Genomic DNA, 12,750 nt, shown 5'->3' on the forward strand with positions numbered 1-12,750 from the left:
GGGGACTGTATAGGCCCTGATGATGGAACCTCACTGGAACATACACCCAGAGCAAGGATCATGAAAATACACCTTATTTTTCAGCCTAGTTCTGCTTCCTGGAGTGCTAAGTTCCATGTTTTCAGGAGATGTACAGAAGCAGGGCAGAACAGCTACAGGTTTTCTTTTTAAATGCACTTTTTGTGATTGTATTTCAGGGACAAAAGCAGAAACTTCAGTTCTTGTACAGCATACCAGTTGTCCCGTTTTGTGTGTGGAACAGAAAGAATAAAGTAAAAAAGAAAAGGGCATTTTTTTGTGTCAGGGTAACATGATGGAGCAACTATTTCTAAATAACATCAGAGAAAGAGAAGTGTAGAGGCATGAGAGTATGGCTGATTCCACTGCAGACACTCTCTCTCACTTTTACCCTCAGCTTCACTTGAACACTGTAAAAGAAGAAACTGTTGGACTCCTAAATTCAGTTCAGAAGAACTTCTTGATTTATCTACAGCTGTGCACCTAACTTCTTTGCTGCTTCTTCTTCTATCTGTCATACAAAGGAATTATGAGAATTAACTCAATAGCTGTGGAGTGCTTTGAAAGGTGAAAATAATGAAGTGTCAGAGCCTCAGGAGATGCTCTTCCTAATGAGATAAAAGTTAAGGTGAGCTGACACAATTTTGAAAATAAATGTCCACTTGTTACAGCAAAGAGATTAAGGGGCTAATAATGCACATGTGGCCTCAGATGACTCCAACAGCAAAAAGTTACCTAAAATGCAAGATAAGATATAGATTCTGGTAAGAAGGCAAACAAAGGAAGAAAACCAAACCAGTTTTAAATTAGCATCAGATATATTTCTATGTCCATGATTCATTTAGTATTTCATCACTGAAATGTTACAAAGAATAGGCCTTTTTTAGAGCAGAGTGCTACAGCACGAGAGTATTTACTTGCAGGTAGGAAAATTATAGTGTTTTCCTCACACAGGTACTGAAAGCATTGCACCTTTCAATATCTGTTTTACATGACAGTTTGTTTCACTGTATAAACCAAAACCCAAAGCAGCAAACAGACGGATTCTTCACAATTTCATGTCAAAATATGTCATCTCATTTCAAAACCAGGCTGTTGGATACTTAAAACTCACAGGTTTAAAATCATAAGGAATGTTTTTTAAGAGATGCTGCCAGACTCACACTCATCCTAGACATGCAGCAGCATAATGACTTCTTCACTGGAGCAAGATTTATTATCCATCATGTAAATAATAAGAGGCTTTTTTTCATTCCTGGATTTTAGAAGAGGCCTGATATATAAGCATGATACATTTCCCCCCTCTTCTTCCACTGTTTGCCTGAAACATTTGCAAGTCTTCAAATATGCAAGCAGACCACATCACTTGTAATTTATTTGACACGACAAAGGGCTTATTAATATTCTCATGCTGATTTAAATACATTTTTAGAGTCAAATGGAATGAAGAATAAATTTATGGATATTGATAAAGAGGTCAATAGTAGGTCTACTACAAAGTTAAAACTCAAATGAGATTTCTCTTTACATGTCAGAACATCAGAAGCACTGAAGACTTGTTTTACTTTACTCTGACATCTAAAACTGGTTTTGGAGAACAAATATGAGGGGCCCTTCTGACACAGTGCACTCTCACAAAGAAGTTACTGCACAGGCGAGTGAACACCAGAGAATGATTGTCAAGATGTTTTAGCCAGAAAAGGTGCCAAATTACTGATGCATAACTCTGCACCATCTCTAGGTCCTCAATACGTGCAAGGTTTTCAGTCAGCTGAGAGGACAGCTTTCAATAACTTTTTCCCCACCAATAATGTGCAGAGCAAATGCAAGAAGCCAAGCCCATGGCATATTGTGAATACATGAAAAATCAGTGCCACATATGTAGAATGTGCACTGCAGGATTCACTGTTCATTGCTAGGACAAAATCAAAATTAAAGCTAGTACTTTTTCTGAGGCTCAGACCTTCCAAGTTCAAACAAAAACCCCAAAAGACTTTCTCTTACTGTGATAATTTTATATTTCATTTATTCATTATCACAAGATCAAGAAATCAGTGATGACATTCAGCAAGCCCACTGGCATAAGGCCATAAGATTTTCTCAACTACAAGCACAAAAGAGGTTTTTAAGAACACCATCTTCTCTTCACAGAATTCTCACACGAGGACTTTGCATTTTGGTCAGATATTTTAAGTGATTGCTACACATGTACCATCCTTCTATTCTGCATCTTTACTTCTTTGCTTTTGCCTGCATTATTAAAGGACCCAGTACTGTCAAATTTGTGTTCCCCATGTACATAATTACGAACTGTGATTAAAAAAAAAATCCTTTAATCTTCTCCTTAATATTAAAAGTATAAACCCAGTTTGATCTCTCATGAAACAGGATGATTTCCAGCCCTTTAATCACTTTCATGGCTCTTCTGAGCACTCTCAATTTTTTCCAGTGTTGTCTTTGCACCACGGATGCAAGCCTGGATGCAGTACTCTAATAGTCACATACAAAGTTCATAGAGTACCCCCACTCTGATTTTAAAACTCTTTGCTTTTTTTATCAAGGCAAATGGAAATGAAAAGTAATTAGGGAAATCCAGCAGGTAGGGAACCTCTGTAGCATAGTGCTATCCTCCTTTATTTTTTATACTTGAATGATTTATCTTCCTTAATAAGGTCTAGCTCGGTGGAATTACAAGCCTTGGACGTACTAACCATAATATTTGATTGTTCTATTAAGTCATGTGCCAAGAGAAGTGTTAAGAATATATAACAGCAATCTGTAGAGTATAAGGCTATGCCAGAATTAATTAGCAAAGACGGTCAAGAACTTCTAAAATAAAAATCTATGGAGATAATTATTCAATACTTACACACTCAGTGTGCACTGGATGCACAGCAAAGAGCAAAGCAGCAAGAAGAGAGGACTTTGGAGCCAGGTTTAGTCGTCTTCCTTTATTAGTGAATTGCAATCCACCCAATAATATGGAGAACACATCAACCATCAACACTGAGATAGTGCAATGCAGTATTATATTGATGACATGGAAACCAACTGGGTAGAAGCCTCCAGCAAAAAGGTAATTCATTCTATATAGAAACAAAAATATCAAGGCATTACAACAATGGTTAGAAAAATACAAATAGAAAAACTAAACAACCCCATAGCAGACATATGCACACAAAAATAAAGCAGACATCTCAGTACAGGTGGTGTTACCATCTAGCCACCACAAGAAGATAGAAACAATATCCCAGTCTTTAGGGCAAGGAATTCATAGGGATAGCACATGGTTACAGTATCTATCCTCTCCAAACACATATTGGTACATTATGTTAATCATTCCTACAGTCACTTAGGACTGGCTTTTGGTCAACGATGTAACTGTGCAACACAGGAGTATCCTGGGGATAAATAACCCAGCCCACTGAGGTACGCCCCTGGGCTTAAGAGCAGCCAATTTGATGAAATTTCGTTAATTAAACCCACACAGTGAGGAAACTAATGTGCACTGGGACTATGATTCCACTGACACACTGTGAAAGAGGTCCTAGCATGTGGGCACAATCAGTATCCACCCTGAAAGAAGCCAGCACATCTTGGTAACTGATTTGTGAGACTGGTTAGAGAGATGTTTCACACAAGTATTAGAATCAGAAAGATGTGGAAGTGAAAATTCAGTCTAAATCCCTATTTAAAACAGGAACTCTACAGTAAAATGGGGAGAAAAGAGGGAAACGTGCTATTACCCATATGTTTTTATCAATAGAAACTTAGTTTGAATAGGGGATTTTACATAGTTCTTTTGGTCAATCTGCATCTGGCATAAATGAAATCTATTAAAAAACTTAACCTATTATAAATATGATACACATAAAGGTTGGAGCTTAGGGAAATTAAGGAAACCCATTTCTTACTTGTGAAAATAGCATTTTATGGACCATCTCCACAGGCTCATCTATATTTTCAGATATACTAATGATTGTATCCCAGTTCACTCTTTAAACAAACCAGAATGTTATTAGAGATGGAATATACCACAGAGGCAAAGAAGAAAAAAAAAAAAAGCAAGCTTGTTCTGTGTAATGCATTGAAAGCTTTAATAGGTTTAGGATTCTGACACATTCTATTCACTTGCTTATTTTTCTTGATGAAAATGTGAAGAAAGCCCAATAGACAGTGAAACCCACAGTGCTAGGTACTTAAAACACTGACATTACCCTAAAGGGTCAAATTTTGCTTGAATATGAGGACTAAGAGTGGGAACACTGCATCTGCACTTACTTAGTCCCTGGCTTGGAATGAGCAACTGCAGAACAAGCACCAAGTCCCCACTGACACCACTGAGTCACAAGGGGAAAATAAATAAATTAAGACTGAGTCCTAAAATATTCTCTGAATTACTGTGCCAGATTTCTACATGGTCTGCTGTTTGCTCAAATCTTTGTGCAAGAAACATGAGCTAAGCATCTACAAAAGTAATCTTCTTAAACCTTTAGTTATTTGACAAAACTAGCAAGTTATATATAAGCAGATATTTCACTAGATTCTCAGAAACTCGAGTTAGAATATTAGAGTGAATAGATGGAAAGACTATACAAAGAGCTGGTGGAAAAAGGCCACAATACCTTGATGCTATTTATAAAATAAACAATTTGACAAGTCAGCAGGAAAGCAGAGAACAAAAACTACAATAGCAGTGTAAGTGGCAGCATGGCTAAGTGAAGGGAACATACATCTCCTAGTTCCTTGATGATGTGACATACTAAACCACACTGCACCTAGTATCAGGTATAGAAGACCATTAAAACAAAATCTCTGAAAATATAAATACAGAATGTCAAAATAATGAATATTTTGGGAAAGAAATAATTGGAAAATTAAAACACCATTTGAGATTAAGGTAGTGAACTCAAAAATCGTATTCTGGAAAGGTATCCAACAACCCTCCAGCTACTTTGTTCTTGCCTTTTCTCTTGCCTCCCCCCTAAATTCAATTGAGTCAATATAGGTTAAAAAAATATTCAGACCTCAAGCAAAAATACGAGCCTCACCTGAAAGTTAGGACAGTTAGCGGTCGATATGATTTATGACTGGTATTGCTGCTGAGTTTGCTACCCCAAAAGTCATGATACCACAGGTCACCAAGTGGGGTTTCTGCCCTGAGGTCCTAAAAGAAAACAAATTACCAGATTCTTAAATATTTTCCTTGTTCAAAGCAGCTAAACCACAAACAAGCTCCAACTCGTACAGGCACACACTAAGATGGACACGGCAGGAGTTTTGTTGGCTCACTGCTGACATTTGATCCACAGTACTTAAGTTTGGAATGAAGGTCACATCTTGAATGCCTGTCATTGTAAAGGCCATGATCCTGGATTCTGTAAGTAGGCATAACTACATGAAATTTAGAGCTATATTCACATCAGTTTATAATCTGGTCAATAGCTGAGATGTAAAACACATAAACCTCCTTACATTATAATTTTGCAAAAAGCCTTTGATTTTAGGTGTAGGTTATCTTGCAAAGAAGGCCAACTACAAACTGCTGCAAAATAGCAATTTTTTACCAGTGCAGTAGCATAACCACTAATGAAAGCATGAAATCAAGGAGACTAAAGGTAGGAAACAACAATTAGCTCATTTTGAAGCCTTGCTTTGCACAGGACTATTCAAATAGTTGAGGTTGCTTTAGCTCTTAATACATGAAATCCAGAATCAACATCTCTATATACTGCTCTAAAAGATTAAAAGACAGAAAGGTAACTAATTATTCTAATTTGGGGTGCAATAGGAGCCTACAAAAAACATTGCAAAGAAAAAAATCTTGCTTGCTTGCTCTCTTCTTTTATCTCAAAGTCATACTGATAATGAAAAATCCGAATAACATAGGCTATTAAATGGCAAGCATGCACTTTGGAGGAAAAATAAGGATCTTGCTAGCACCTGCCTCAGTTTTCTATGAGGACAAACTTGGAAGTTCAAGCTAACATATACTTGCCCTTCTTCTGCTTCCCTAGTGCAATTAAATACCAATTTATGCTACAGCAAGGTACATGCTGGTTAAAGCCACTTGAGACAGAACCTAAGAACAAAACTGCACCTTCTGTCTTGAAATAATTTGAGACCAATGAACCAAAGGAGGTGAACAAGACACTGCAAACACACGTAAGTAGACAACCAGGCTTACTAACCCCATGAAAGGTCTTATAAACCCTGGTGCCCCTGTCTCATTATTCCTACAACTCCATCTACTTACAAGATTTCAATATTGCAATTCCCTTGGTTTATTAATTCCAATTCCTCTCCAATGCTGCTAGCACCTCAGTTGCTTTTTAGTATCTTGAGCACTCCTGTGCTCTCTAATACCTTCCACCTCACCCTTAGCTAATACTTTTGGCTTGCACGTGCTCCCAAATTGCAGCCAAATTGCTGTACCCTGATGACTAGGTGCTGCTAAACTGAACTAAAATAACTAATTTTTTCTTTAACAAGAATATTCTTAACATATTTGGACTTTCATCCATCCAAAAATACAAATTTAAAAAAATCCAAGAAAAGATTTCTTTCTGTCACTTGATCAAATTTGGCCAGTATTATTCAAATGAACTGAAGTATTGTCTAATAGGTAACTAATCAGTAGATTAGAAGAGAGAGGAGGTCTAAAAGAGCAGTCTGAAAAAGCCTAGACTGCAGCTGTCAATTAAGGCACTCTCAGGGAAATTCTGAAGAAATCAAGACTCACAGGGGAGCCTACTTGTGCTTAAGAATTACCAAGGTGAAAAATTCCTTCATGCTCTCACAGATGTTTCTACTGCCAAGTAATAGCTAGAAATTTCTTTCTTCTCCCAGGACTGTAATTTTAGCCTTAGGCACCTAAATTCCTGTTCCATTCCTCATTGGAAAGCACAAACCCTAAAGGTCATAATTTGACTCTCAGAGCAGGAACACACTCAACCAGCAGCTCACTAAATCAATAGGGACAAGTTGGGACAGGGATGCACAGCAACATCTATTGAAGTCTTTGTACTCTGCAGGGGACAGTTGTCAGAGGGTGGTGTGGCCCTCAGACTGTTTTCCCAACCAGCAGCACTGCTCCTTACGTACATAAGGTCTATGAAAGACCAACTTTTATAAATGTTAGTACTGAAAAAGAAAAGTATGTCTTCCATGTCACAGATGGTCTTCAATAACTTGAGATGGGAAATGTACAAGGCTTGATTTCCTGTTCTGCTATAATCAGCCTTCCTTTGTCTTCCATCGGAAGAATGCAGGAAAAGCTGAATGCATGGAATTACTTAGTGATTAGATTACATTTCCATATGACCTAAAAATCTTCAATCATGCATCTTGCCCTTGTATCCAAGTTCTGTGAGGAAGTTTTACATTAATTTTCCTACTTAGTGAACTTACCCTAAAATAGGAGCAGTTTGCTCCAAGAGACACAGCTGTTCAAAAGCTACACGTGATTTTCTCTCTAAAAACCAAAAGTAGCTATCAAATAATCTCTAAATATTTGATTAGCAGCAACTTACGGACAGCAGAGTTCAGGATTTGAAGAAAGGTCAGTTTTTCTATATAAAGGCTTATGGAAATGACATATTGTGTCTGAAGCTCTGCTTATCCAGCTGTTTGTCTTGCCAAGTAAATAAAAAAAGACAAAAGCCACCGCTGTGTACCAGTTAAAATGCTGCTTAAAATGATAAGAAAGCATCTGGAAAACAGCCTTTAACTGCAATAAAATTTAGTAATGGAATGTTCCATGGTACAATAGGCATGAGGTCAACTAAATGTGTATCTTTTGCTAAAAAACCAATAAAACAAACAAAAGATTGGGATGATGGCAGCTAGCAAATTAACAGAAAGGGCACTTTGTGATACCCAAGAAAATACTACAGTAGCAGTGCTCAGTAAATCTATAAAATTACTTCAACTGCTATCTTTCCTATTAAATAGGAATAAAATATGCTATGCTTTGTTTAATAAACTGTGCCATTGCCAGATAATCTCCCTCCCCATTAAACTGGTAAACTCATTGTCTCTGCATTTTTCTTGTGGATTTTGAATTCCCATATTTCCATATGACCCCTGTGTTAAAATGATACTGTCACAAAATCCTCATTTAATTTCTAGGGAACAACAGAGGATTTTGATGTGAAAAATAGAATCAGCCTTCCAGTTTTTCAAACATACAGACTACACATGAATTCATTTATTTAAGCAGTTGGTTGAATTTCTCAGCATTGCCAACAGCTAGAATCCTGGTGCAAATTGTGGGGTTGCATAGATAAATTGAAACATTTTTAGAGTAAAGACTGAAAGAAATGGAGAGAAATTACAAATGTGGAAATTACACATTAACAAAACAACCTGCCTTATTTCAACACCAGTCTTTTGCTCATTCTTTCAGGAAATTAAATTATTATAAACAGGTCCCAAATAAAACTTCACAGAAATGAAACATTGCCAGGAGCTGAGCAATCTAAAATACAATACTACTTTAAAAAACAACCCCAAAGCAACAATGCTATAAGTTCTTAATTTGTCTGCAGTATTCTCTTGAAAGCTTTGAGATTTATTTCCACGCTGACAGATGTATTTCCCCCCATACATTTATAACTGAAGGTATCATGACTTACACTTGCATAACAAAAATTTGTCTAAGGAAACAGTAATTCTGCATGATTCTAAAAGGCACACTGTGATAAGTTGCCTCTATATCTTGTACAAGGAAAGATACAGAGAAAAAAAAGTGAAAAAAAAAAAGTGAATTGTGTTCTAGCAGTATGAGTCTCCAGATTATCCTTCTTTGTAACCCCATGGCTTCAGGAAGACAGAGCCAACAGATGAATGTGATTATTTTTATCCTGTGCTTTTCTTTCTAAAAGTTGAACAAGTACCTTTCAGAACAGCATAAAAGCTGTAACACCAATACCCACCCATGGCACAGGCTCAATCAATGCTACATGTGATCCTGTGAAGTGTCTCAGCAATGGAAGACACTCCACTGCTCAAAGTCAAAAGAATCTCAGCTAGAGGCTTGTTTGAATCACATGTTAATTTCTAAGTATTTCAAGGTCTTTTCATTGCATGTACGGTCAGCTTTAAAACGGAACACAAGAACAATCCACCATTATCTCAAAAAAATGCTATTGTCACGAGAACTTTAAGGGGGGAAGGAGGGAAAAGGGAGTTTTGCTTGCTCCTGTAACATTTTTATGGTATAAACTATACCTGAAGACCCCCTGCACCCTACAATAGCTTAATGATACCTGCAAAGAGACTAAGTTTATTCATGGTCTTATTCTGTGACTCTGAGAAGACAATGAACAAAATCTCTTATTAATATCCATGGCTATCAGAAAAGTTTACTGTACACAATCCCTCACTTAGGAATGAGCATAAAATTTGACTTATTGGCAGTCTTGATGTACAAGTACCCTTTAAATCAGGCTTAACTTTAAAAAACACCCAGTACAACAAAATGGAAAAATGAAGTTTAAAAAAAAAAAAAAGTTATACCTAAAGGAAGCTCTTAAATAGGCTGAAACTTTTGGGCCTCTTTAGTTCAACTGTTGCACCATTTCTTTTCCTATGACCATTTATGCCAAAGGGTATGAGGAAAAGGAGACAAACCTTATTATTGATGATGGCTTCAGAATCATCAAAGACAAAATCTCCATCATAGCTGTTAGCAAAACAGAGGAAGGAGATTAATGCCACAACCATTTTAGCCCAGTATGATGGAAGGAGGAACCATGGTATGTCATGGTCCAGATTAGGTTCCATTTGTGCCATTCTGTGAAAAGCTTGTTCCAAGTTGGGAGCTTCAGCATTATGTTGGTTGGAAATCTGGAAGAAAAACATACAAGTGCGTGGTTATAGCTCTAATTCACTAAAAAAGAATTTTAAAGGAAAGTTGGCTTGGGAGAGGAGATGAAGTTTCATATAACCTTACATTTTTTCCTCAGTGCCTCTCATAGTTACTGGAACATACTTAAATATAATTTTGTACTTCAAATGAGGAAGTAAAGGCAGAATTTCTCATGGTTGGAGCACAGAGATAAATACAAGAAACTCTTAGATGCTAAGGTAAAACTTTGGCACAGACAAATTCTAAAACCTAGAGCAAATCACTGTTTTTCTGTTTCTTACTGTTCTTTTCAACCAATACAAACAGATGCATCAGGGGGACTGTGAAGCATTTATAAAGTTCTGTAGAAAATGATAAACATTATCATTTCATTCCATGTTTGAAAAGCAAACATTGTCAATTGCCAAAAGAACTCAATTCCCTTCAGTTAATCAAATTAAAGGACTTAGTCTTACACATTCCCCCATGCAAGGAATTCATACAAACATCACAGACAGACATATGGAGATAGCAGTTAATAGACTAGGCCCTAAATCTCAACAATTTCAGCAATGAGACAACAAGATCCATAGAACTGAGATGGGACTAGTGTTCATGAGATCACTCTGCACGCCTCAAGGGCAGCTGAAATTCCACTGCTGTATTCATGGGCTCATGAGGTTGTTGAGGCAGATGAAAAAGATTCCAGCATTGCAATTCCCTTGAACACATGAGTGGTACATCAGTGTGGAGGCACTAAGGCTGGAACTTGAACCCATGAGCCACCTTTACTCAGATGGGTCTGTCTGGATGCTCCAGAGCCAGCCTTCTGTCTGGACTACCCTGCCTCTGCTTCTTGGGTGCTCAGACACTACCATGAGTGGTCTTATTATCAAGTGCTGGTATAAACAGCAAACAAAGGAAGTTATGAATGGAAAACTGCAGTAAAAGCCAGGCAGAATATGATTTTTTTATTTTGTAAGCCCAAAGAATGATAGGCACATATAGTAGCCTATCTTCAGTTTCTTCTTATTTATTTGCTTATTAAATCAACTGTTGCACTCCTGAAAATATTGCATTTAATACCTTCATACGGAAAACCAGAAAATCTAGAAGAGTAGCTCCAGTGCACGCCTGCAAACATTGCATTTAGTGTCTTTGCACGGTCTAGGAAAACAGCCCCAGTCATTTGGCTTCTGGAACAGAGCTGACCATCAGAGCTGCCACAGCAATTGCTCTGTGGCTTTCCCTTTTTGCAGTGCTACATTCCGGTGCCCCACATTCCCAATTCCTGCGCACACGTGCGCAGGGATAGGCAGCACACCCTGCACACCAGTGCCCCTCCTCGCCTTGGAGACCATTCGGCTGCTCCCAAATTCAGATAAAGTCAGTAACCTGGAGCTGTGCAACCTGAGAGCCCAGAGCTCCCTGGCTGGGCAAAGCAGCTGCCTGAAGAGCGAAACCCTTCCTCGGAGTAGTTCACCCCTGTGCTCCTAGTTTGACGGAAACAAAGAGAGAAAGCGTGGCTGTTGACGGGGGGAAGTGCACGGCATTGCTCCCAACAGCACGGATACAGCATCAACACGCACCGCGCAATTAAATATTTCATCTACTCCAAATTCATTTCGCCCCGAAAGTTTCTCCCATTACGCTTGCTCCATTTACCCGGCGCCGCTCCCCGCGGTCCGGTGCAGGGGCTCCTCCTTCGCCGGGCACCGCCGCCCCCGGAGCGCCGCACACGCCCCGGCCCGGGGCAGCGCGGAGCAGGCGCTGCCCGCCGCCCTGGGCAGGGAAAGCGAGCCCCGCCGAGCCGACCCGGAGAGCGCCGGCCGCACACCGCGGGCAGCCCCCACGGAGCCTCCGCCGCGGGGGCGGCCGAGCCCCGGAGCCGCGCAAACTTGGGGGGTCCCGGGCACCCGGCGGGCGGCCCCGGGGAAGGAGCCCGCCCGGGAAGGCAGCGGCGGCTGCGGGTAAGGGTCGAGGCTGGGGGGCGGGCGAGCCCCGCCGGGAGTTTGGCGGTGGCCCTGACCCGTTCGCCGCTCCCCTTTTGTCCTGGCGGCGGCTCCGCCGTAGGGGGGGCCCGTCCCGCCCGGCCCTCACCCCCCCGGGCGGTCCCGCCAGCAGACGGGGCGCTGGCGAGACCCCCGCTCCCCCGCGCGGCGTTACCTGCGAGGACACGGAGCCCGCGCGGCATCTCCCACCCGGGAGCGAAACTCTCCCGCCCGGCGAGCCCCGAGCCGGAGCGGCCGGCGGGGGAGGGGCCGCGCGGCTGCGCCTCCGGGAACATCCCCGCAGCCCATTGGCCAGCGCCCGGCCCCGCCCCTCCATGGCCCCGCCCCCGGGGCAGCTTCGCCTGCCCATTGGCTGCGGCCGCGGTGACGCGCGGCGGGCGGGGCCGGGCGGGCGGGGCCGGAGCTCCTCACTCGCGGTGGGCGCGGGGCCGGTGCGGGTCGCTCCTCGTTCGTCGTCCCGAACTCCGCACCCCGCGCACAGGCGGGGCCGGGCGGGCTGCCCGCAGCGCTCCCCGCTCTGCCCCGGCAGTGTTGGGACGTTGTCCCGCGCATCTGGCTGGCCGCAGGGTGGGGGGCGGCTCGGGTGAGCCGGGGAGAGCGGGGACCGCAGAGCCGCCGGCCCCGCGCCCCCCGCTCCTCTCGCAGAGGCGCGGTTCCTGCGGAGCGGGAATCCCTCGGGGGCTGGTACTGCGGGATGGGTGTCGGGGTCCCGCCGCCTGCGACGGGTGCCGGCTGAGCTGGCAGAGCCTTCCAGCCCTTCTGTAGGAGGCTCTCGTCCTGCTGGGGTTGCTGCAGGTGCTCTCGGCAGGACAGGTACTGTACGGAGAACAAAAAGGCTGCATGAGGCGTAGCTAATTCGTACGCTTAAAC

At 41.7% G+C, this 12,750-nt stretch overlaps 1 protein-coding gene across 2 annotated transcripts in view; it reads right to left on the reverse strand.

Annotated features, from left to right (window-relative positions):
* The window catches only part of TMTC4 (transmembrane O-mannosyltransferase targeting cadherins 4), a 52,950-nt gene extending 40,816 nt beyond the window's left edge, over nt 1-12,134 (reverse strand). The window contains exons 1-4 of one of the 2 annotated variants that reach the window (XM_056497354.1): nt 12,035-12,134; nt 9,652-9,867; nt 5,070-5,185; nt 2,888-3,104 (exon numbers count right to left, since the gene is read on the reverse strand). In XM_056497354.1, the coding sequence (XP_056353329.1) occupies nt 2,888-3,104; nt 5,070-5,185; nt 9,652-9,813 (495 nt within the window). In that variant the 5' untranslated portion in view covers nt 9,814-9,867; nt 12,035-12,134. Of the gene's footprint in view, nt 1-2,887; nt 3,105-5,069; nt 5,186-9,651; nt 9,883-12,034 lie in introns of those variants that run through there. The other variant, XM_056497346.1, reaches the window with a different exon arrangement.
* Nucleotides 12,135-12,750: the final 616 nt, after the last annotated feature.

The sequence above is a fragment of the Oenanthe melanoleuca genome, chromosome 1, assembly GCF_029582105.1.
Source record: "Oenanthe melanoleuca isolate GR-GAL-2019-014 chromosome 1, OMel1.0, whole genome shotgun sequence".
NCBI lineage: Eukaryota > Metazoa > Chordata > Aves > Passeriformes > Muscicapidae > Oenanthe > Oenanthe melanoleuca.